Source organism: Gavia stellata, chromosome 5 (genome assembly GCF_030936135.1).
Source record: "Gavia stellata isolate bGavSte3 chromosome 5, bGavSte3.hap2, whole genome shotgun sequence".
NCBI lineage: Eukaryota > Metazoa > Chordata > Aves > Gaviiformes > Gaviidae > Gavia > Gavia stellata.
This window is the reverse complement of record NC_082598.1, coordinates 31,625,643-31,652,064: the sequence shown is the minus strand read 5'-3', so window position 1 is coordinate 31,652,064 and position 26,422 is coordinate 31,625,643. Positions and strand designations below refer to the sequence as shown.

The 26,422-nt window shown below is 40.2% G+C and overlaps 1 protein-coding gene across 1 annotated transcript in view; it reads left to right on the top strand.

The window, feature by feature from the left end:
* Window positions 1-23,230, top strand: part of PPAT (phosphoribosyl pyrophosphate amidotransferase) — a 49,086-nt gene extending 25,856 nt beyond the window's left edge. Inside the window, exons 2-11 of the mRNA XM_059817600.1 lie at window positions 9,702-9,768; window positions 13,232-13,438; window positions 14,780-14,892; window positions 15,012-15,157; window positions 16,441-16,513; window positions 18,353-18,504; window positions 19,745-19,872; window positions 20,182-20,403; window positions 21,178-21,298; window positions 22,708-23,230. Of these exons, the coding sequence (XP_059673583.1) occupies window positions 9,702-9,768; window positions 13,232-13,438; window positions 14,780-14,892; window positions 15,012-15,157; window positions 16,441-16,513; window positions 18,353-18,504; window positions 19,745-19,872; window positions 20,182-20,403; window positions 21,178-21,298; window positions 22,708-22,883 (1,405 nt within the window). The 3' untranslated portion in view covers window positions 22,884-23,230. The remainder of the gene's footprint in view (window positions 1-9,701; window positions 9,769-13,231; window positions 13,439-14,779; window positions 14,893-15,011; window positions 15,158-16,440; window positions 16,514-18,352; window positions 18,505-19,744; window positions 19,873-20,181; window positions 20,404-21,177; window positions 21,299-22,707) is intronic.
* Window positions 23,231-26,422: the final 3,192 nt, after the last annotated feature.

Here is a 26,422-nt window from a genome sequence, read left to right as displayed (position 1 = left end):
GACAACTGCCAACATCAGATAGGCTTGATGTAGTCTCTGCTCAGTGTTATCGGGAGTATTTCAACTGTCTCTATTTCCAGAGTGGTTCATTCTTCACTACCAGAGAGTACCAGAGACACCAGAGAGAAAAGGCCCAGGGGAAGAAAAGAGGAAAAAGAATGCAGAAGGTGTTCCCTGCGCTTCCCAGTCAAAGCCATAGAGTGGGGGGCTATCTGGGAGGGATAAGGTTTCTTTAGTTCTTGTATAGACCAGTATTTCTCACTAGTAAGTTTTCATTTGCAGCTGAGTTCACTTTTGGTTGTGGGTATTAGTTCAAATGAGTTCTAGTGACTCGGTATATTGCTCATTCATTCTGCTGTATGCAGAGTGGAAAACGGTGGTTTTGTTTGTTCCTTATTCCCTTTAAAAAACATTGTGATTCAAAATATCTTACCCACAAGCACCACTTTGAAACAAAGTTGTTATGGTTACTGTGAAAATTTTCCTTATGTCTCAAATGTATTTTAGCTCTACTTTGTTCTAAAAAAATTGTTAAGACAGGATATACATTATTTTTTGATCTGAAATGTGTTTATGTCGTATTTGATTTTTTTCTGAGCTTCCTCAAAATGAGAAATCTGCTGAAATGAAACCAAAAATATTAAGCAATATAGATACAAAGGGCTCAAAATTTTTCTTTCAGTAGTGCCTGAAATAGTGCCTGAAATCTAAAGACTAAGAGAGGCACTAGGGAAGACATTTTAGTATCAGTACATACTTGAGAGCCCATGCAACTGAAGTTACTTTGCTGGCTTTGTAGAAAGCAGCTTTCTCAGAATTGAAGATTTTTTAGCAGGCCAAATGAATCTGCTTGGCAGCGTGTTGTAAGAGCACCAACACAGACATATTCCTGTAAAATTTGATTCAGATACTTACTGGAAGAAAAGTTTTGTTTATATATTATGTGCATATAATTCCATGTGAGATTCCTGTCTCTTCCTTAATTTCTTATTACGCTGGGTAAGAGGGGTGTAGTGTGTAACATAAGAGCTGTAGGTTTAGCTGGGGCCTTGTTTTCTCCCTGAATACGGCACCTTGGAGATTCTGGAGTGAAAGCTGTTACAACTGGACTGGGATGTATGCTAGGGCATAGAGGGTATCTAAAAAATGGAAAGAGCACGTAGGAAATTCAGGACAGTGCTGCTGTTCATCCAGGCAAGGAATCAGCTCATCGGTTGCCTAATTCTGCCTAAAATGTGTTCAGGTTTCTCCATTCCTTTTAGCAGCCCTGTGAAAGGGCTCACACCTAGGATCTTACTCCTCTTTCTGGCTTGCCAGATTTGTGCCTTTGCTCTGTAATGACTTTCCTGAGCAGAACTACTATAGTAGGATGGTTTCCAGATGAGTTGTTGTATGGTTGGTTGGACTAAAGCATTGCTGACCACCCCTTGGAGGTCACCACCACTGCCTGGAGAAGAGGATACAGTTGCTTTGAAGACCACTGCAAATCTGGATTGCTCAGTGGGACAGGTCTGACCTCTGCATATCTCTCCTGGCTCAGGCCATTCACTCATGCTGCTTTAGGCAGAAATGACATGAGTTAGAGAAAATCCACAAGTTGACATGGGTATCACACACTACCATTTGGCATACTTTCCACTAGCACTTAACAAAATTAATGTGGTTAATGTGGTTAATATGATTAAGCTATAGCATGGGATGTGTTTTGAATGTGAATGGTGGTCATGCAGATGTTCTATCGTATACAGTGGTCAGTATCTAGTGATGCATGAGACTGCTGAGTGCTGAAACTGCGAAGGAGATGGTGCAAAACCGTGGCTATTTTAAAGCTATGTTGATCAGAAACAGAATGACGGCGTATTCAAGCTATCAGAAAGTTCTCTGACAGCCATGCTGCTTTTTAGTTTTTGATCTCTCTGCGCCATCATACTATACCTAGTTGAACTGGTCTGACATGGGACATAAAAAGTAGTGGATCTCCTGGAGCATCCTCATCATCTTCTAAAGAAACTGATATTTCACCTGAGAAGGAAAGAGTTTTTAGATGAAAAATAGGTATGGACTAAATTAGCTTAAATTAGTTTAAGTGAAAATGTCCATACACAATAAGAAGATTATTAACTTTGTAATCTCCACACTTAATTTGTATTTAAATAAAATCTAAAATTAATTTGGCCTGTCCCCGTAAGGGGACACGAGTTATAGGAGGTAAATTAAATTATTTTGTATCTTGCATATGAAGTCTGTTTGAAATTAAATTTAAAATTCCTGTAGAAACCGAATTGATTCTAGTGACTTGTACGCTTTTCTGACTCAGTATTTGGGGTGGACAGCACATTAAAAGTACTGTTTGAAAGTAGATAATGGAAAGTAAGAGACATACAAATAAAAGTGGACTTTGCATATGGATTCAGATAACCACAAATCCATTTATGTAACAAAAAATTCCAAGAAGAATATTTAGAGAAGTGTATGAAGAAAACAAGAATGTTCTGCAAAGAGTTCTGGAAATCTAGGGAATTCGTTAATGGCATAGGGAAAGCAGGAAAGTAGTGTGACTAGAGAACAGATGTATTTGTAGCTGGCAGGATTCAGTCTAGCTTTTCACAGTACAGTGTTCCTACATTTGTTTAAAAAGCAGCATTAATAGCAATAGCTATGTAAGTTTAGAAAGCAACATATGTAAGTCAGGTTCTGAATCAGCTTAATTTTCACAGAGGACAGGCTTTTAAGTTGTTCTATGGTAATATGCTGTATTCAAGGTACCACGTTAACAGGAGGTTGGAAATGTTGATTCACTGTACAGGGAGTGAGCTACCGTCAGCTCCAGCCAGGCAGGTCACACAGATCAAAGCTACCTGTTCAAAGGGACTGCGGTAGTTCGTCACAAGGAACAGTAACGAGGTGCGGTTAGGATGCAACCTGGTATCCCTGACGTAGGTGAAACTGGAAACTGCATCTGGATTCATTTGAAAACATTATCCTAAATCCTCCTAACTTTCAGCAAGGCTCAGAATGACTCATAGATGCAGTAGCCTGATCTCTGACTGCTCCCAACTGTCCGCCTTGCTTCTCTGGCAGGAGCTGCTACGCCAGGCTGGCAGAGGGAAAGGTGCGCTCATGCCTCCGCCGCTAGCGCCAGGGCTGGTGTTTTACCTGCTTAAGAGCTGCAAAGCAAACTACGGAGGGGGAAATAAATTCTCTCTTGGAAGGCTGCTGAATGTGCCATGCGTACTAGGATGAGCAAGTTTAATTACATTGTAATAGTAAAAAGAAACAATTTATTATTTTAAGTAAATAAGAACAGTTAACAAAAACGATGTTAGAATATTTGATGGGGAAAAAAAGCATCTGATGAGCAAAAAAAAAAAGTTACTCAATAAGAGTATTGCACACTTATTAAAAAAAAAGGTATATATATATACTTGTCAATGGCATGTTTAATGTTAAAGTCCAGACATGGAAAACTATGTATGAATGGCGTTTTCAAATCGGCATTTCTGAAGGAGCTTTTTGCATTTCTAGGAGCTGTCGAATGAGTTTTGTCCGTATGATAATATTGTCATTGCTGATGCATTTCTGCTCAGACTTGATAATTTTTCTGCATTTGCTATGGTAAAGTGAAAGGCAAGGAAAGTGGCCAGTGCGTTAACATTTAAACATAAAGAGAGAAATATAAAAGAGCGTAAGTAACTTAACATGAATTACTAAGTGAACTTTACTTTGGTAAATCCTGTACTTGACTTGTTAATACTTGATTTAACTTGAAACAATCAAAACTGGTTAACAAAATGGGAAGGTCATTTATTTGAACTGTAATGAATGATACCATTTTTCGTAGTGCGCCATCACTCTACGTGGATTTTCTTGGTTGTTTGTTACTGGGATAATACACAAACTAAATTTTAAGAGAAGTGAACATGTTGAGTTGTATATTTTTTAACAATTATTTAAGCTACAGCTCTGTTTGCCTCTGAAAACATGTATTCTGGGAGGACAACATGAACATCTCTGCCTTGCGATGCTGTATGCGCTTATGCAAAAAGTGTCGGTCGTCTTTCCATGAATGAGCTGGGAATTGGTGTGTGTGTTGCTACCAAGTTTGTCCGGAGACACCTCTCTCTTAGATTTGATTGTGGTTTTCAGTGTTAATTTCTTCAATTACACTTTCAAAAGAAAACTTGATTTTACAAGATATGAAGACAAAACTCAGGGAAACACTATAGAAATACCATTCAGTCCCATAAAAGTAGTCTCTTTTTTTTCCTTCCTTCCCCTTCCTCCCACTCCCCAGCAATCTCCCAGTAGTTGAGATAATCAAGCAAATCAAACACAAAGACAGGGTTTATAGCTTTACATTAAGGATGGATATGAATATTTAGACTGAGGCCAAGCAGAATGGTAAAAATACAGTCATTTCTTTGGGAGCACGCCCTGTCCCTTGTCATGCTTTTTAAACAAAACAAATTAGCATAGCTCGTAGGTCCTTAAAATAAAGTAAGGTGTGCATGGTGGACAGTATTATTTGGCACAGGTTTGAGTTTGTGGATAGCATTTTGTTCTTGCTACCCAAGTCACAAGCCTAGACATCCTTGGTTCCTCCAGCTGTCAAAATAAGGCTTCTCAGCCTCTTTTTAAGGTGGGGAGGGACCGTTTTCCCCTCCCCTCCTGTGACACCCCGTGGTTGAAAGGCAGAAGCCCAGGAGGGGACCTGCTGTACTTCGGTCAGTTTGCCTTAGGGAGGGTGATGCCCAAATTAAAGCAGGCCCCCTCCTCCCGCAGGGCACCAGCCAGGTTCACCGCGGGGCGGGGGCTGCCTTCACCTGTGCGGGGGGGAATCTGCCTTCACCTGTGCGGGGGGGAATCTGCCTTCACCTGTGCGGGGGGGAATCGCCTTTCCCTCCCTGGGAGCGAGACCGTCAGAGCCGCCCCCACGGAGGGAGCTGTGAGCATCAGCTGCAGAGCCACAGATGCCGCTTCAGCCTTACAAGCGCCCTTCGAAGGACTAGGCTGGGCAGACATTGCAGCTCCGACTGCAGTCAGGAAAGGACTGGGCCTCTAGTATGGCCTTACTTGCTTGACTTGTGTGCTTAAATGAAGAAAGTTCACGTTCTCACAGCTGTTCTCTCTGCCCCTTGTTGGGGATGTATGCATTCCGCATAGCTGCAGGACGCATTTCTATCTTAGTGTGTTTTCTTTGTGGCTGAATTATGGTGGTTGTGGGAATCTTTGCATTTAAATTCTTACCCTTAGTCTTGCATTATTACAGCTAGTTGCATTTCATTTCTGTTAATCCATAAAACTTGCTCTTTTTCTTTAAGGGAGTGACAGAAATGCTTGTGCATTTAAGAGAGATATTTAATTATATCACCTTTAAAAGCAGGCTGTCCTAATGCTTCAAACTGAGGTGTGTCTCACCCGGGGTAATTTTTTTTTTTATATTCTAGTTTGGGATTCACAACTGAAATCAACCTTTTCTGATTTCAACTTGCTAGAGGTCTAAGGCAGATGAAAATTAGCATTAAAATTGGTGCAAACTACATCAAAACACAGAGGGTAATCTAAGGGCAGATCCTCAGATGAAAGACGCTATCTTAGTTTCACGTAGTCCTCAGAAGTGTAACAGCTTGTATTAGCCTTAGTTCTGCAAGTTTAAAAATAAAAGTGGATTGCAATACACAGTGCAGAGAGCACATGTTAAAATATTATAAAATTGCCATTTTAATTTAACGTGACTTTGACAGATTAGAGGCTTTCTGCCAGTGGTGACAAATTTAAGGTCAAGCTTTTCGTTAGGGTAAACGATGAGAAGAAAAATGGCAATTTCTTTTCTTCAGACCTGTAAAACAGCATTGTAGAGGGAGACATGGAGGGGTACAAGGGCAAGCTAGGTGTCCAGCTTCCTTCTCTGCCTGATACTCCCAATACTAATGTTGAGGTTTTTGTTTTCTTAAAAAAGATTCACAATCTTAATTAACCTATATTGGCACACACTGTGGGAGCAAACGGCTAAGCTTTGAATTTCTCTTTTTAGGCATCTTATTTTGGTACTTGTAACTATTATTGGGGCTTATGCTTCAGTGACATTTAGGATGTGACAAGGAGATTTGAGTGATGTCAAATAGCAGATTGACCCTAATGAAATGTTAAGCACAGCTTAAATGCATATGTAGAGAGGGCTGAATAAAACAAGAGATGCAAATAATTTGGTAAAACCCCCTTCAGAATAAAAGCAGTTGTATTCATTTGCTTTGCCGCAAAATAGTCTGATAAACATGATTAATTTTCACTTTCCTCACTACTTTACAATTTTTAATGAGATGTTATTAAACATCCCTCTGTTTCTCAAATATTTAAGTTTAATTGCTTACCAAATAATTTACCTTTAGTCATCATACCTGAATTTTCAGTTACTGAGAAATACGAATAAAACCCTACATTTCACTTATATGACAAATAACGATTTTTAAAAAATTATGACAGCTTCAACCTTTACTTTTAGCTTTCTTGAAGCTTACATCTGAATTGGAGCTCTACAAAACCTGCTTCCAAAGTACTGCAAACCAATGTCAAAGGGAAAGAAGACAGCTTTTCTTAATTTAACGTTTCAACCCAGTGCAGGAGCCTTGTCACCAGCAAGTACTCACCGAGGCTGCAATACAAGCAGTTAGCATAATTTTGCTGGAATTACGCTGTATTTACAGACTTCAACACTGGTGGGTGCTAACATTTTATTCCCCTGCGCGAGGAGTGCATCAAGTCAGTTCTAACAGCGCTGTTGGGGCTGCGCAACCTCCGCTTCGGCTCGAGCAAACTCAGGCTTCGGTTTTGTTCCCTTTGGTTTTTAAGCAAAGAGAGAAAGATAGAAGCAAAAACAGTTTTTTACCTTGCGTGCTCTCTGTTGTGGGGCTTGTGTTCAGCTGCGTCTCAGTCGCAGAACACCTGCCGTTTTCTTCTGCTGCTAATTGTGTGACAGGTTCATATCGCAATATGGCATCCAGATCATGGAAAAACTTCATGGTTTTAGTGACATCCCCAGAGTTGTGGGCATATTTAACCGTTCTGTATTCATACTTCAGGTTTTTATACTTTGCACGGCACTGTTTCCAATCCCTGCAAACTCCTAACTCCTGCAACCTTTTAGCAATGTAGATAAATATTCCTTTATTCCTCAGGGTGCCGTGGAGTTGCTTTCTGATATTTTTTTCTGACCAGACGCTTAACAAGGCTTTAACCTCCTCCTCAGTCCAATGCTTCCCTGCTCCACTCTCCATGTTGAAAGTGACCTGGAAATGATTCACTATTTCTAGCCAAGATTTTGTTTCCTAGGAAACCAGACGGCTGGTTGTCAGTAAGCTCCGCCGAGATGAAAGGATCTAGTTTTACTGGCTCAAGCTGCCTGAGGGGAGTAACTTGAGAAACTGCCAAATAAGCAGGCTCGGTATTCGAGGCAGGCGAATAAAGCAGCTCGGGCGGGAGCGGTGCCGGGGGGCGGCGGGCTCCGCGGGCGGGGCAGCGCCTGGATGGGGCTGCTTTAACCCTTCTCGTGGGCAGGGGCTGCCGTGCGGGCACTGGGGGGTCGCGGGAGAGAAGAAAGACGGAGCGGCGCTATCTTGGTCCCTCGGGAAAGGGAAAAGAAGGCACGGAGGAGCCGGCACGCGAACCCCGTTCTGGTGCCGGCCCTTGGCTGGGGTGGGGCCGGGTGGGCACTGCGGCAGCTCTGCCTCGCGGGGGGCAGCCGCGGGGCTGAGCCGTCCAAAGCAGCTGCAAGTTTGCCGTAGAAGGCACGACAGTAGCGGGGATAGGGTCATCCGGCTTTACATTTGCTTGGCGGGGTAGCGCGTGTTTGTGAGCTGATGGTCATAGATACGCGGCTTTAACTCTCGTATTCATGCTGTTTTAATAAAAAGCTTGCATACTCAAAAATCTCACTAAATTGGTAAAACTGTGTGAGCTTCGTGGTAATGAAATTGAGCTTCCTTTTCTTTCATCGGCGCTACGTGAAAGATGTAATCCGACGACTGGAAAGGCCTTTCTTCCCTTCAGGATGTTTGCTTCGCTCTTTCTGGCTGTTGATTTTGTTGTTGTTTAAAGGGACAGTGTCAGTATGTAAATGGCAATTGCCTGTAATGTTAACATCTGAATTTAAAGTTGCTGAATGCAGTATATCAACCCTCGGGTTTTACAACCAGTCTTAGTGCTTATAGATGGGGTATCTTCCTGAGGTAAAATAAATGCGTTTAAGAATATTCTCATCTCTGATTTTTCTCTTGAGGATCATCTGTGTCAGTAACAGGGTAAATTCGTTCAGACAGGTGTGAAGTTTGTTTGGTTTGGTTTTCTGTAAGCAAACGTTCTTTAAATTTTGCTTTACATGGAACTGGGGCTAGTGACCAATAAAGGGATTTTAGGAACTGGAGAAAATTTGTCATGAGCTAGGTCAGGTGCAGAGGAGCACCTATTCTGTAGATTTTTTTTGGTGCCCAATTATATTGTTGCTTATACTAAATAATTCCAGTGACTTCAGTTGAGTTAAACCAGTCTAATGCACAAATAGCATCTCCATCTAATATTCTAAAAATATTCTAAGTGTTTCCTTTTTTTAAGAAAAACATCTTTGCTTTTCAGTCATTATTATAGATGAGCGTGGACAGGAGCTTACCAGTCCACCAAAGTCCCTATGGGTGTTACAGGCATGGCGGGTATACGGCAGCAGTTTTGTTAGAGGTAACACTCGGCCTTATTCCAGGAAGCCTTTTAACGGGACATCGAGCAGCCTGCACTGCTACCCACAAAAAATCCAGTCTGCAAAACATACCTTTTCAATGGATAAGGACTGAATTAAGAGCCTTGGGCAGCTGTGCAGTATTCTGCCTGCCTCTGGCAGGGCAGCATCAGGGAACCTGCCCGTGCTGTCTGCCCGGGTGCTGGGCGTATGCCTGGGGGACCAAGCAGGGGGACAGGGCTGGGGAGAACAGGGAGCAGGCTGGGGAAAACTCTGTCATTTCAGCTGACACAGCTCTTCTGCTCAACAAAGCACAACTGCCAGCCTGAGGTTGATCTGCTGTAAGAGAAGTATTTCCATTTGCAGTGACACTGTATGCCAGACTTGCTTCACTTGAGTTCAGAAGCTGTGATGCCCGATATTAGGTTTATGTGCTCAAACGCTTTTATCAGAGGGCCCATATAGCTTTTACAAGTCTAAATGCTAGCTTGACTGCTAAAGTGCAAGAGTGCAAAAGCTTCTGCATAGGTGATCTGTGGAAGAGACAATGCATTCCCCTAGGCAAAACCATCAGTTTCTTAATAGCCTACCCCCCAACCCAAAGCAGAAATAGAGTAGCACTATAGAGCCTAGACTACTATCACTGTAAAGTAGCTTTTCAGATTAAGCATCTGCTGTTATTTTATGCCCACACTGAAATAGGACTGCCGTAAGAGCCTGAGCCAGTGCTTATTAGTGGAAAGATTCCCACCGAATTCAGTGGGCTTAGGCACAAACCTTATGTGACTGTTTTGGAATAAAGCATAACACGGGAAAGAAACCAGTTGTAATTACAAGCCTGTAAAATAAAACAACAAACAGACCTACATTAAAATTCCATGTTGTAAAAAATAGATGAAAAAACACCAATCCATTGTTAAAGCATTTCATTTTCTAAGCATTTCAGTGCTTTGTGTTAATTATATTTTGTCCATAGGGGCCAGGAGAGTGCTGGAATTGTGACAAGTGATGGAGAGTCATCCCAAGCATTCAAAGTGCACAAGGTAAAATGTAAATTAATGTTTTGTAGATGCCTAACTGAGATGCATGAAAGTTTGTTTCAGCTAGGAAACAGAATAATTAGGGGGAAAGTAACATGTTTTGATGGACTGTTGTGGTTTTGTCAGTGATAGTATCTAATTCTGTTATTTATGCAATTTCCGTCTTAAGTGCATGTTTAAAACAAATATGCCAACGTTATCCTGCTGGGTGTATCCGTGCACACAGTGGCAGACACACAGAAGTATCCAGATCAGGCTATTGATGTCACAAAAACTACTTACCAAAGTCACCCAACACTTAAGGTGTTAACTATGGAGCACCAATGCAACTTGAGATCAAGAGAAAAGAAATATTGTTACAGGCTATGCACAAATGGATGCCTAATTCTTGCATTAGTGAGACTCAGGGAAGTGGCAGCTATTTTACCCATAGGTAAAAATAAACCGAATAAAAGATCGAATGGAGGCCTGAGAAGGTCTCGCAGTCTTTCTCAAGCTGAGAGAATCCCAGGGGATGTTAAAAGACATAGCTTCGAAAGGAGTATGCCAGGAGAATACCTGCATGCTCTGGGGATATTTCTGCTCATTCTGTATTGAATAGTGATCAGGAAAAAAAAAATTATCAGCCTATTCCATCCTGAAAGAACAGAGAAATAAAGAGGAGCAGGAAATAAAACTACATGAGCAAAATAACCATGGGGGAATTCTTGATGTGTGTTCGCCAACCGCAATCAGAAAGCAGTTTGTCTTCATGTTCAGAGGTCTCTGAGGAAGATTAATTAAGCTGTTCAAATGAGTGCAAGAGTAAGAACTGCTTTGCTGCAGCAGCATGCATATCTATGTGTGACTGCTCAATGCCTCATGCAAAATCTTGTCTCATCAAGCATCATGTTTTTTGCCTCTTCAGGCATTTCCCCCCTCCTGTTACTTACAGCCTGATTCACGCACACGTGTGCACACACACGCAAACACACACACACTTTTAAATGCAGCTTTTCTCAATTACAGCACCGTGTTACCTGTTCTTCATTCCTGCTCCTGCTTGGGTTTCAGCTTTCCTTAAGGTTTACATGAATTCCAGCTTCCTTTAAAGTGGGCTGCTCTATATATCCCGTAGTAAAAAGAGCTTCTCCGAATCAGCTTCCAGCAGGTGATACCATAATTTGTAGTGTTTCCATGTTACTGAGCTGCAATACTTAGCTGTCATGCTAAGAATTTAATTTACTATCTCATCATATCAGCTTTGGTGTTTTAAGAGTTGCAGAGCATGTGATGGTTTCTTTTATCCTTGAAACACGTTTCTCAGCTACAGCACTTTTAAAATCTGTAATAACCACAGTGTAATAAAGAGCCTGTGGAGTACAATTTATGAGACTTGTTTAATCCTGGAAGTGGTGCTAATGTGACAAACATTTGGGTCTGCTACACTGGTGAAAATGTATTTAGGACTCTGGCTTGTAAACTAGTCCATAAAAATGTCAGCAGCTAAGATGCTCCTGTATCCATTTGTCCTCTGAACTCCAGTTGACTCTTCTTCGTTGGAGAGACAACAGGGTGGAAAAGGTGCCTGCTTCATGTATTGATTTACTACCCGATGCTTCCATGCAAACTCACCTTTGTCAACAGTTTAAGGCAACACATACATTAGAGTATGAACTGGAACACCTAAGGCATGGGTATGTGTTCCCTTCTGATTGTTACCAGTCTTTGACCATGGATTAATAGCCCTTGACAAAGGCTATTAATCCTTTCTTTTAAACTCTCCCAGAAAGACTCGTCCAGATTTGTCTGTCAGAGCTGTTCAGCTAGATTTATATAACAAAACATTACTGTCATAGCTCTATTAGCTCAGGATGTGGAAAAACTTAAATCTCTTGTACAGACATAGTGATGCCAGTAGGAGAAAGACTTTGATTGTTTCATACTTGGGTATGCAGAAAAGTGTATTAAAGTAGCTATTCATCAGACCATTATCATGTTCTGGCATGTACCAGGCCTTGTATAATACAGACATAAGATTGTCTTAATTGGGAACTTTTTATACTGGTGTAATTCACATTCGCCATCCCACACCAGTACAATCTAAATCAGAGGAATATTTCAAACTGCGATTAAAAGATTATATACTTGTGTAACCAAATCTGGTTTAAAACGACATTGCTTGTTTAAGCTATTGCAATGCTTAACGTGGCCACATCCATTAATACTGGACCTGTGAACTGCCAGATCTCCTGTTAGGATAAAGTTGGCCTAAAAAAAATAAAAGTGCATGGTTGCATTTCTGTACATACATAAGCACATGACGTAGACTGTAGACCACCTTTATGTCACCTGTGAGACAACAGATGATAATTGATTTGGCATAAATTTTGCTGAACAATTAAAGCAAACTTATACCAGTTTGACAGTTTGAGGCAGTAAGTTTTTAACGTGATAGTACCCTAAAACCACTGCCTCTTGGTATTCTGACTCTATAGCAGTTGCAGCAGAAAATACCCTAAAGCTGAGCTTTCTTCAAGCTCTTTTGGTTAAGCTCTGAAAACAGTTCAACCCATTTCCATCCTTCCTGTCCCATCCCACTCTCCTGTTGTTGTACCTACAGCACAGGTTATGAACCATTCATAGCTTCAGACCTCTCCCGTGTATCTTTGAAGGTCCTAGAGGAGTATTGTCATGTGTGTTATTGTGTATATTGTAATTACCATGCGTGACAGGGAAACCAAGCATAGAAGGATGTAAGTATTTTCCACAGGCAGCAGCAGATGCAGGAGTTTGTAGGAGGGCCTAGAGTCCTGTGTTAATTTCTACTCTCTGTGCAGTTTTTTCAGACTGTTCTCGCTGCTAAATTGTCTCCACAGAGTGCTTGTTGCCAAAGGAAGCTCCTGACAACTGACTAAAAAGTTTTGATGCATTTCTGCTTTAGATAGAAGGCAACCTGGCTATAAAAGTTTGTTTTAAGGAAACAATAAAACCTCTTCAAAAAAGCTTTGCTTTTGACATTGGCAGGAATGACAGTGGAATCTAATAAACATTATCATGGACCCAGTGCAAAAGCAAATCCAATATACTGCTAACTTGTAAAAGGTATTCTTTACGTAGAATTTCCTTCTCGCAACTTTTTTCTTCTTTGCCTGTCTTCTGGCAGACTTCTGTCTGGTGTTTTAAAACAACACAACAGTTTGGTAGTGTTTTTCAGAGGATGTATTTTTAGTCAGGGAATAGATTCTTCCATGAAAATCCTCAGCATAAAAATGTATATTGCTTTATTTAAAAACAGGAGTAATGGGATCTGATACATCACTGTGACATCTATTCAGCTTCTTTCTTTCCCGCGTCTTTCAGGTTATTTGCCTTTCTCTTAAAGTTGCTTGCATTAACGCTGTATCAAAAACAAACACAAGAAGACATGCAGAAGTTGCCAGGAAAACAAAATCAAACAGAACTTTTTTTTCCTTTTTCTCCGAAGGGAATGGGTCTTATAAATCACGTCTTCAACGCAGACAGCCTGAAGAAGCTGTATGTTTCAAACCTTGGTATTGGGCACACGAGGTACTCCACCTCGGGAATTTCTGAGCTGCAGAACTGCCAGCCTTTTGTTGTAGAAACTCTTCATGGGAAGATCGCTGTGGCGCACAACGGGGAGCTAACAAATGCTGTACGACTCAGGAGGAAGGTTAGTATCTCCTTTTGGCGGCTCCAGCATCATTTCTTTCTGAGTATGAGGCAGCAATGAGCAGTAAGTTTGCTATGACTTTTCCTTAATACCAAACTGCTTGGGGTAGTGAAAGAGCCCCATAATCAAAATAGATCATTTTTGGGGAAAAAGTCCTGGGGAGGGGAGGCATTTGTAACCGTCACGGGGGATAATTCACCAGTCCTCTAGACTGATGGTCACATTCCTGTTGGTCAAGTGAGAAAACTAACTCAGCCATTACAAAAGGTATCTTGGCTTGAAGCTCTGCTCCTTTGTGGTGGCTGATAGAAGGAGCAAATCATATGCTTATGCATTGTAATATGAAATGTCTGGTTTGGAATATTGTCTTTATTTGTATTGCTGGCTTGTGAAATTAATCATAAGCACTCTTGGGACATAAACCAACAAATGCCAAATTTTATAGTGTGTTTGGCTAGAAGTGTATGTGTTAAAGAACCAATTAGCAGATGTTTCATTGTGAAATCTCTTCTATGATATGTTCCATCCAAAAGCAAGAGGACATACTCTTGCATTGAAGCGAGGCAAATGTATGGCATGCTCAAAGGAATCTAGCCCGTCTTCAATCAGAGCCACAAGTGTATGAATGGGTAGGAGAAAGTGGTGAGGAAATGCAGATGGAGAGTGCAGAATCAGAGGTACATGAGATGTAAAATGATTTCCAGAGATAAAAATTAGGAACTGTAGTGCATGCAGCATTGAATGGGTTGTAATAGTTGGCTAGATACACTGCAGATTCTCTTCTCCCTTAGAAGCATAAATACGCCAAGACAGAACAATTTGACTGACCAGCTCTAGCAAACTTTAAGTTGTGGGATTTCAGTTTTTGAATCCCACTGTGTTTCCCTTCACACCTCCTCTTCTTTGTTGTTGCTTTGTGCCCAAACCACCATTCTGCCTTGACATCTCTTTCTGTATCTGTTATAGGTAATTTCCTATTTTCCCTTGTATATTTTACCTCTCTTCCCAGTGCAAGCAGAAGCACAAAGCTGATTAAATGGCCCAAACGTGAATTTATGCCCTGAATGTTGGTGGTATTAATTTTGGTTGCATGTGGAGCAAAGGAATGAGATTTAAAGGGAGAAATGTAGTACCAGGCATAGATGATTGTACCAGCTCTTTTTACATATTTCATTTGGTGGAAGACATTTGACATTATTACGATCTGATCACCTGAAGCACTGATAAGTTTTAAAACATTTGTTCATTGCATAAAGGTGGTGTTAGATTAAAATCTGAGCAGTGTTATGTGGGATTTTTTTTTAATGATGTTGGTAACACTTTTGTTTTGTGTCTTAAAAGCTTATGCGGCATGGTGTAGGGCTGTCTACCAGTTCTGACAGTGAACTGATCACCCAGCTGCTGGCTTTCACGCCTCCTCTAGAAAATGACGATACAGCCGACTGGGTAGCAAGGTGAGGAGGGTGGGTTTCAGAATCAAGAACAGCAATCTAGTCTCAGCATGATGTGCAGCTGTAAATGCACACAGCTGTTTGTGTGACACACAATTATGTTCACCTATGTCTCATTTCAGAATAAAAAATTTAATGAATGAAACTCCAACTTCATATTCATTGCTAATTATGCATAAAGACATAATCTATGCAGTACGTGATCCGTATGGGAATCGCCCACTCTGCATTGGTCGCCTTATTCCAGTAGGGGACATGAATGGAAAAGGTAAACCATACATGTATATTCATACACATATACATATACATATATATATATGTATATATATATAGTTTGTGCCTGAAATCACCGATATAAGTAATTAAAGCTACACTTACTGAGGTGTAAGTAGGAATATATGATGTAAAAGTCAGTTTTGAAAATTCAAAACAAAAAAAATGTTGGTAAGGAAAAAATAATTTGTAGAAGTCTGCAAACATCTTTTTCATTCCCCAAAAGGGAATCCTAGTCACCTGATGACAGTGTCAGAATTAGGCAGCCTAACTATAATAGAATATTTGTGAAAATTTAATTAACATCTCCTCACCTAAACAGGAAAGCACGGATGAACAGAATCACAGAAGGGTTGAGGTTGGAAGTGACCTCTGGAGGTCATCTGGTCCAAATCCCCTGCTCAAGCAGGGCCACCTAAGCCAGTTGCTCAGGACTATGTCCAGTCCAGAAACAAGTCTGGTTTCTTCCTTTCTCCTGTAGTAAGGTGGCCGAAAAGTGCTGTATTACTGGCAATGTATTTCCAAATTCCAAGCACTCCCAGTCACACGTAGTATGGTGATGGAACACTGTACAGTCTGTTTATGGGAAAAATTCTTTGTGTGCCTGTTTAGCCTGCAAATCAACGTTTTCCATGAAGTGAGATTAAAATCTGTTCATTTGTATAAAAATAAAATAATTCAAAGGCAAAGTAGTAAATGCTTCCGTATCTTCACAAAACTTCATAATTTTAACCACAAGGAAAGTTATCAAGATTTTTTTTAAAGCATAGAAACATTCCTACCCTATGTTACACAATTTGGTCTTTCCTGTGCCTGTCTCTGAAAACTCTCCTGATTGGAGTTCAATCCAGCATCCATTGTAATCAAAAGGATCTATCTATCAACACATTTAGCATAGGAAAAGTAAGGAGTTTCTTGTTTGAACAAAAGTGATTATGTATATCTAAAGTCACTGAACTAGAATTGGAAAAATATGAAATAGTGCAGAGATAACAAAGGTAGTTATCTGAATTGTCTCTCTTCATGAACTGTGAATATGATGCTGTTACTTCTACTTCTGCCTAGAACAGGTTTATGATGTTTATGTTGTGGGGTTTTTAAATAATATTACAGAAACTTTGGAATGCTATACCTTTTAGTTAGAAGTTATAACAGTCTTCAATTGTGCACTTGGCAACCTAAACCATAGTAAGCCAGATAATGCAGTAGAAATGCAATTGTGGGGGGGTAATGGTAACAAGAATTGTGGACTTTAACTGAGCTAATCTTTCATTTCAGGAAAAGATAACAGTGAAACAGAAGGATGGGTAGTCTCTTCTGAATCCTGTAGCTTTTTGTCTATTGGTGCAGAGTAAGTCCCCTGATTCTCACTTTATCTGAAAGCTCTCCTCCGGCAGGGATTAAACATTAAACCTCAAATTGCCAAATATCATAATCTATAACAACCTGAAAGACATCAAGGATTAGTTTGTTGGGCTGTTTGGAGGGGCTTTTTTTGCCAGTCCTGTTTTTGCCAGTTTATTTTCTTGAGTAGATGAATGTAAAAGAAGAATTATGTGTTCAGAAAGTAACAGCAAAGACGCCTTTACTGTTGTAAAGTAAATGCCTCTTACTTGTTGCGTTAAATCTGGTTATCCGTATGACTTCTTAATTTTGGCCTCGTTTGCAGCAGAATCATTGTATTACAAAATAATTCTTCAACTACAGAAAGGTTTCATTGGTAGCTCACAGGCTGGACTAACCTGAGCTGTAGCATATGCTGTCTGATGGGCCAGTCTCCTTGTTCAAAAAAAATGATGGGCATCTGAAACTATTTCCATGCATGCAAACACCCATCAGAGCCAAAACATGAGATGACATTCGCATTGCCTCTCTAGCTAAGATACTCTGAAAAGAAAGGTGTGATACTTTCTCTGGACATAAAGAGATGGGTAAGAGGTTCTTCGCGAGACTGCAAATTGATCTTTAGAACTTTGAAGTGGAAGGCAATTGTGAATTAAAACATAATTAAAGTAAGAATGATTATGAGGAAGCATATTTCATTTCCTAATCAAACATTATAAAAAAGTTGGATCCTCTTCAGATAAAAAACTGAAAAATTGCATTAAGAAAACAACTACTGAATAAAAAGAAGAAATGTAAAGCAAAATCAGGAAGCAACATGACGGCACTGAATAGGTCTTTTATTCCATTCTGCAGGGTTTTATTGTAGGTGTGGTGGTCTGTGTTCTTTTGCTGTTAACTTTTACCCTGTCTCTGTAGGAATTATTAGCTGTTGGTAACAGGGGCTTTCTCGAGACAATTTATTCTACATATGGATAAGAATAACCATTTTCTGAAACTTCTTCAAAATCTCTGTTAAGAGAAGCTTACCATATAGGACCACCAGCTGAAGCCTGTGGGTTTTTAAAAAAGCAATTTTGTCTAAACTTCTGCTGTAGTCAGTGCTGCTGCCAGCTAACGCTAGTATCTGACCAGCAAATAATCACAGATTTGCTCATCTCTGATTTATATCTCCATAATATTGCAATATTTTGGGATAGATTTAGATTGAAATTGTTATAATAGCCATCTGAGGACTCACTAAAGGATCTAGAAAAACGTCTAATATGGGTGAACATTGTAACATAATAAACCTAATACTATTCCATATTTCTTCAGATACAGGAACTGGAATATACATTTCCAGTCAGCTTTATGTCATTCAGGGGTAGCTGCCTGTAACCACTAGACAGATATTTCTCTAGATATTGGCTTGTGGGGCAGGATTTTTTTGGCTACCATCTTTATTCTTGATTATGTTTTTTATATTACTTTGTAATATTTATTAGCTTTCATAGAAAAGTCCTCTAGTATTGAGCCAGGACTACATTATTAAAATATATTTAATGTTAACTAAACCTGTACTAGACTGAGTACTGTACATCTCACATATAGGAAGAATACCATAATTCTTTGGTACTAAGTATTAATTTACTGCTTTTGGGTATTAATTCAGACTGTTTTAGTAAGGGTCACTTGCCTTAGCATGTTGGTCTTAAAACATGCCAGGTGAAATCCTAAGATAGAAGCAAATCGTCGTGTTACTATGTTCAAAAGCATTTTTTCCTTTCAGTTGAATCTTATTTATATTTCAAAACTGTCATCCAGGTTCAGGACATTTCTAAATGCTGTGTATTTCTCTTTCAAGGTACTATCGTGAGGTCCTTCCTGGAGAGATCGTGAAAATATCCAGGTATGACGTCCAGACACTGGATGTTGTACCAAGACCTGAAGGAGATCCATCAGCATTCTGCATCTTTGAATATGTTTATTTTGCAAGACCAGACAGTATTTTCGAAGGTAAGAAGATGTAACATACAAAGCTCCTCCCTAAATAGGGGGAGATGTTATTCTGGAGAACAATGACTCTGGAAAGGATCTGGGATCATAGTAGGGTATCACTGACTGTGAGCTTGCAGAGCAGGGCTGGGACAGAATGGGCTGGCACAGTTGTTGAGGACATGAAACTCATCAGGAAGAGCACGTTACCATCACCTTCCTGTTCCTGGCTGTGCATATGGCCTCAGTCAGGCTGCCTGTGTAATTCTATGGAAGAGATGAAGAGAGCCACAAACATGATTAAGGTAGAGGAAATATCCCGTAAAAGTGAGAGACTTGAGAAAGGAACTTTAGTGGTTCTTGGAAAACTTTTTAAAAATTAGACTTATGAAATAGGATCTGCAAAACAACTTTATCTTGGTGTTTTCTTTGCAAGAAAGGGTTATTTCAGGAAGATGCTTTTAATAGAACTTGTAAATCTATGCATTATCTAAGTACTTGGGGTTGTCAGTCTAATGCTTTTACTATTATTTCAGTAGAAGCCCTCAAAAATTGTCTCAGTGACAAGATATTGGCCAGGACTCTCATACCTAACAAACAAGCTCTTCTTTGCTTTCCTCGGCCATGCCATCTGTTGATCCTATACAGTTCCCCACCTTTATAAAGCCAGTTTCACCCCACATTCCTTTTTTTCATGATCCTCTCACCCTTCATTATCTTCACTTCTTACATTCCTTAGTACTGCTGCTGTACCCTTTGCTGTGCCTCATCACAATACCTCCAGTTCCCTCCCATGTTGCAAATCTTTTAGGACCTTAAAAGCTTCTGAGACCTCTTATCCCCTTACTAAACTTGGGGTGAATTTTGCTAACTGATTCAAAGTTAGTAAGTCGGCAGAGGCAGACAGCAGGATTGCACAAACTTTGTCTGCTAGAGACAGAACATGCACATTATGAACAGGCAGGCATAATTTCTACTTCTTTCCTCCTGTATGTAGGTTTTGTACCATCCACAGGACCTTTAGTTACCTGATTAGAGCAAACTGGATTTTAATTCTCTTGTGTAGTGATATGAATGGGAATGTTAGAATATGACATTATGGAAGGAAATAAAAACTGACCTTATATGAGTGACTGCTTACTAGTTCTGGAGCTGTTCTCACTGACTTCTATGCCTGCAACTTGCCACAGAAATTTGTACAGCAGACTGAGAGGAAATCTGAATTATGCATACCAGGAAAAACACTTCTTGCTGTTCTTAGGTCAGATGGTGTATTCAGTCAGGAGAAGATGCGGGCAGCAGCTTGCTATTGAAGCACCTGTGGAAGCAGACCTGGTCAGCACTGTTCCAGAGTCTGCAACCCCAGCAGCTCTTGGTTATGCTCAAAAGGTAAATGTTAACTTGCCTTTTTTTTTTCCCCCAAGCATATTTACACGTATCTCTTCTTGTAATGGGAGTATAATGGTATGGGCCATTAGAGTTTTGTATTGATAAAGCTTTGTATCTTGAGTACGCTGGGTACTCCTATTGAGTCATCTGCACTTGCTTTTTCTGTTGTTATTCCACTATATGAAGGATTTCAAAGTTTTTTGGTTACTATGAAGTCATGCAAAGTCCTAACATTGCTTTAAAAAAACAGTAACTGAGAATAACCAGTTCTTTAGATATTAATTCTGTTTAACTGTCTCCTGTTTACAGTGTGGACTACCGTATGTTGAAGTACTCTGTAAAAATCGATACGTGGGAAGAACATTTATCCAGCCAAATATGAGGTTACGGCAACTTGGTGTTGCAAAGAAGTTTGGTGTTCTGTCTGATAATTTTAAAGGCAAGCGAGTTGTTATCATTGATGATTCAATTGTGAGGGGAAATACCATTTCACCCATAATCAAACTACTGAGAGAATCAGGAGCCAAAGAGGTAAGTTAATTTTCAGTCAGTACAATACAGATGTAAATAGAAGATTGATGGGAGGGTGAAGCACAGGGATTTGTCTTCATTTGTACTATACATTGTTTCCTTATTTAAAAGGGCAAGTGTGCAAAAAAACAATGGCTAGTGCGTGTTCAGTGTGAAGATAGGTTAAGAAGTTTCTTTTGTATGACTGTGATTTTTGGGTGATTAAGGGGAGAGGAACAGGTCTCCATTTACAAAGAACTATCTGGCAAATAAAGAGAGAATGGAAAACAAATTAGTTAAGATCAGAAAATCAAGTATCAGTGGTATTCCTGGCACATGTGTGACTTGTGGTACTGCATTAAGTACAACCACATGCTGCAGTAAACAGCATGTGCCTTAAGTCACCAGAGTACAATTTTTTTAATTGATTAGATTTTTTAATTGAAACGAAGTGTGCAAGTCTGTCACCAGAGCAAAAATGTTCAAAAATGTTTGACTTCGTAAACTGAAACATGTGCATCAAGGATTGAACACCACAGAAGAAAAGCAAAATCAGGATGGAACCTTTTAATAACATCAGCAAATACTGTAAAAATAAATTCTAAAACTGTCTTTCTCTTTCCTGCTGTGTTGGCGTCTGAAAAAAACTTTATCTTTTAACCCTTCCATGTCTTCTGTGCAGTGCTGTGTTCTGTTCTTCATGATTATTTTGCAGAACTGGGACTCTGCTATTGTGTTACAATCTGCTGACCTTCAACTTATAGCAGTCCATTTTGAAACTGTATTTTTATTCAGGTGCACATCCGTGTGGCTTCACCTCCCATAAGATTTCCTTGTTACATGGGAATAAACATTCCAACTAAAGAAGAACTCATTGCCAACAGACCTGAATTTCATGATCTTGCAAACTATATAGGTAAATGCTACTCTTTCTTCTTTTTTTTTTATTGAGAGAGTTTTCACCTGTAGGTATTTATTGTCAACGTCAAAATAAAACACAACACATCAAGGCAACAGTGGCAAAACTGACTAAAAAATTGCAAGGTTGATACACTAAATCTCTGCATTGTAGGTACCCTACAGATCAAACCAATTTAGCTACGTGCTTTAACACAGTTAGTGAATTGTATTTCTCCAAACAACAGAAAGCATTAGAATTACTGCATAATTATGAGTTACAAATAAGGTGTGACAACCTTTTCAATACTTAGAGCTCCTTCTGGAAAAGTCTTTACAAGGAGCTACTGTAGGCAAAATACCAGGAAGAAAGTAAGTGGTGAAAATCTGTCCTATAATGAAAAGCTAATGTAGTTTTGCTTTCATGAGATATTCATAAAAAATATGTTCTGAATTTGTAAACAGCCACTGATTTTTCTACAAATTTAAATTTATGTAAATAATTTAAACTGCATTATATATTTCACTCTGAAAGAAATGACATTTGAAGCTAATCGAAGAACGTTAAATACATTCTCAAATCTCTAGAATAAGTCACGTTTGCAGAACAAAAGAACCAACAGCTTATGTTGTTGTGATGTGGTAAATAACGTGCTCATCATCAGGATATCAGTAACAGAAGTCATGTGAAGGCTTGTGAGTGAGGGCATCTACTATATATGGCCTATTGTGCTGCAAAACATTTTTTAAAATGGTTTAAGAACATAGCTGTGGTTACAGTTAGAAAACTGTAAACTCTGATTTCCTGTGTTAAATACTTACTGCCTAATATTGCAATGAATTCTTTTCCCCAAAAATATTGTGAAGGCATGTTGAAATATTTCAAGTTTGTAGGATCTCATTTTTAAGTATTATTCATAAAATGATGAGTGCAAATGACAGAAAACTAATCATGTGAAGAGGCTATCAAACTTTCCTACTGCTAGAACATTTGCATGGACTGCATACTGAATTTTTTTTAACACGATGGTCTTCCCCTCCTCCACGTCCCAGTAAGGGTTTGTAGTCCTAGGTGCGCAGTTTGGGATGCACCAGCCACGCACACATCTGCTTCCAGACCTGAACTCTGGGTAACTGTTGGGAGTTTATGGAGTCTTAATAAAACACTCTGGACTTTGTTTCTGTTTTTGCAGTATGGGTGACATAGTTGTTCCCAACTCAGAACCTTCTGTCTAGATTTCAGTGACTCTGCTCCCTGCACAAAGAATTTGAGAAGGGCAAGGCTTATTATGGTCTGATAATTTTTCATATCCATTCTCTTTAGGGAAGGTGATCCACCTCAATACAATAATGTGACTGCATTTCCAAAGAGCATTGCATCTGGTACAACATTGCAGCTTTAACTGATGAATTCTTTACTTCCTCTAGGAGCAGACAGTGTTGTCTATCTCTCTGTGGAAGGGCTGGTATCGTCCGTACAAGAAAGCATCAAAGCAAGACAAGAGAATGAGAACAGCCTTAAAACCCAGAAATCGCGTATGGGAAAGATTGGTCATTGCACAGCATGTCTCACCGGAGAGTATCCCGTAGAGCTAGAATGGTGAATTTTTAGTGGATGGACACCAGTTCATCTGTTGTTGAACGTACCTTTTTCAAAGATGTCTCCTTGCTAATAGCCTTCTTATGTTTAGGTGATACAGAAAGCTTATTACAGATAACTAATTACTGTTACTAAAATACATCTTTATAGTACAGGCTTACAGAAAATCCAATGTGCTGATGAAAACAATGTTAAGCAGATTAAAATACAAAATCATATTGTTTTGATGCACAGTTGTGCCTTCTATTTTCTCATAAAATATTATAAAAACCAAAGGTTTTTTAAGTATGTAGCAGTCCCAGAGTTTTTTGTTTCAGTCTTGCCCTGGAAGTGAGATATCCCTGTTAGACTTGTTCACAAAGTATAAATTGTGAATTGTGTGGTGTATAATTTCAAATTATCAAAGTCTTAATGCAAAAGTATGTAAAGTTTGCTTTCCTCTTTAGGAAAAATACCAGATTCTGAAGAATCAAATTGCTTCCTCAGCAGTTCTTGCTTAGGCTTTTTAAGAATAGAAGTGCCTAACTTTTGCATATACAGCTAAACAGCCTTTATTAATGAAGCCCTCTGTAACCCATTGTCCAGATTCTATGAACATAATGTCTAGCATATAATTTTAAAAATTGAAGACTCAGGGAAATGCTCAGCCAAAAGCCCTCTGATTTTATAACTTCCAAATTCTTTTTTTGAAGTCCAGTGTAATTACATTATCTTTGTTTGCTTCTATCAGTTGCCAATAGGATGTGGAAGGAGAAAAATACTTGGCACTGCCATTTTTTTTTCTGCTTCATATCTTGTTTTCTCCAGATAAGTCCTGACAATTTCTGAAGTCTGAGCTAGTGCTCAGTGTGCTTTTCATATGTCAACATCCAAAGTAACCTGAAAAATAAAGTAACTTTTCATTCTTAACAGTAAATACAATATATCAGCTGAAGATTATGAGTTGTTTTGGGTATAGTCTTATTTCGCTACATTACTGCTGTTACAATAAATGTAATGTTTTAAAAAAAAAGAGTTCTGAAGAACCATTAGCTATTGAATACACTGTATTTTTTATTTGGTCACAGTTACACAGTTACTTGTATACATGAAGATCACTTGGACAATGAACCACTAACTGAAAATGGAAAAGCACCTTTTGAAAACTACTGCAAATTTACGCACAATTGTAAAAATATTTTTTATACCTCATTTTTTTCACTGAATACCAGCAACTTAATTTTAGATTTTCTATTTAATATTGTGTATTTTGGCCTTATAATTGTTTGTGACACTGTTACCAAAAAAAAAGAAAAAAAAGAAAAAAAAGAAAAAAGTTTAAGAGCTTCTTCCTTCCCCGTCATCTCCCACATAATTTTGAATTACAGCACTGGTGGTTAAATTCAAAAGGGAGCTTTCTTGCGTGGGATTTGTAGCAATTGTGCCTGACAGACAATCACAAAACAAAAGTCCCAATTCAAGAAAGCATGTAAATACATTTAATGAAGTCAAGACTGAGCCTTGTGCAGGTTCTCTGTGGAACCAGAACCTACTTGCAGTCAAGTTTATGAGAGAATCTAGATTTTTGTAAGAATCGGGCTCTTACTCCCAGATCTGCATATTGGGAGATAGATGTAGATCTCTTCCGTCTAATTAGCAAGTTTGTTTGCTTTGTAATAGAACCATAACAGTTCACCTGGACAGTAAAGTGAGCAAAAAAACAGGGTGGAGTCACTCTGACTGCCCCCTCTTCCAGATTAACCAGGGAGGAGTGTGAGATAACAGAAAAACTGTCATTGACATTTTTTCACCTTCCACCGTTCCTGCCCTCACAAAAAGTAATCATTTTTAAAAGAAGGCATAAGTCAAGCTCTTAGGTTATAGATACATGTGAGGAGCCCTTCCTTTCTACTTGAGACAGAAACAGGTGTACAGTTTAACAAGGTTGCAAGCAGAAGTCTATCAATTTACCTGAAACTATCTATAGAACAGACTATAAGTGAAACTTGTGCAAATACTCTTTTAACATGTTTTCAACAAAATTGCTATTTTTTAAGTCTGATAATAATTGCTTAAATGTGATTTGAGCATTGGGTGGCACAATTCTGATTTGAATAAAATGAATCCTGATGCCTTTTTTCTTCCATGTTATGCATGTGAAATTACAAGGTCTGCTACTGTAAGCACTGTAATTTTTAGATACACTACATGCCCTAATCTTTAGTACATATTTTTCAAAACCTTAAGTTAAAGGGGAGATACTTTTCAAGTGTCATTTTCTTCTCTGACAGCTGGATTTATGCTTCAGGTTACCAGGCCTTTTTTTAATCACATACAGCTGACACACACATGCAGTGACTATGTTGAGGGAGAAAACTCCTCTGGTTTTAGATGTCGCTATTTGTATTATTTTAACGGTTTACTGTGAAACTGTTTCTGCTGTATTACCTATGTGCAACTGTGCCAAATGATCATTTACAAAATGTGACAAAACAATAGGAAGTGAGTGTCTAACTTCTGCCAAACATAATATTAAAAGTGGTTATGAACTGGTCTTCTCGTCACCTCTCCCTTCACTGCACTCGCCGGCACTAGGCATCGAAGGTTTCTTTAATAAAGCCACCTTGAAAGCGCCTCGAAGCTGGAGCAAATCATTTCGTGCCTCATAGTAAATCACACTCTCCCGCACGCAGCCCATACTGCATTACCGGTGCCCCCTCCCCGAGCCAGCTCCCGTTCCCGTCACCCTCTCTCCCCGCTGGCGCCTCTAAAACCCAGCCGAGGGGGAAGCACGCCCCGGCCGCCCCCGTTCACCCCGCCAGGGGCTGCTCAGGGCCCCGCTCGCCGCCGCCGCAGCTCGGCCGAGGAGCGAAGCGCTACCCGCCCCGCCGCAACGGCCGCGGCAACGCCTGACCCACCTCGTCCCCCCGGAAATGACGTACTTGCCCGGCCCAACGGCGATGGCACCGGCAGGAAGGCCCGTACCTCCTCCTGGGGGGTGGGGGGCACACGGGTGCAGGCACGAGGGAACCGTGACTGGAGGAGGGGAAACCTTGCCCTTTACCCCGAACCCCTGCGTTTGCTTTAGCCTCTTTCTCATGTCTGAAGAAGAGTTGCCGGGGAACTGAGGAGGGCTGGGAGGGCTTTGGCGACTCGCCGTTCCTCTCACCCCCAGGGAAAATGGCGCCGCCCCACGCAGGCCACTGGCGAGCTGGGCGCAGCTTGTTGATGCCCAAAGAGAGCGACGGCCATTGGCCAATGAGAGCGCCGCGTTACTGCAGAGTCGGGCAGGACTAACACTGTCCCGCCAGTCAGAAGCGTTGACCTTCCGTTGCTAGGCGGTGACGGAGCGAAGGAGGGCGCTGGGAGGTGTAGCTCGGCGCTGCCTCAGGTGGGGACCCGTGCGGCGTAGCCGTTGCCGTTGCTCGGAGCCCCGGCCGTTGGGGCCAGCGGCAAAGGTCGGCGGGGCCGTGCTGATAGCGTCTGTCCCGGAGAGGTCCCGCGGTGCTCTTGGCGCAGCCACCCGCCCTGGGAGCGGCCAGGCCGTGTGTGGAAACGGGGGGC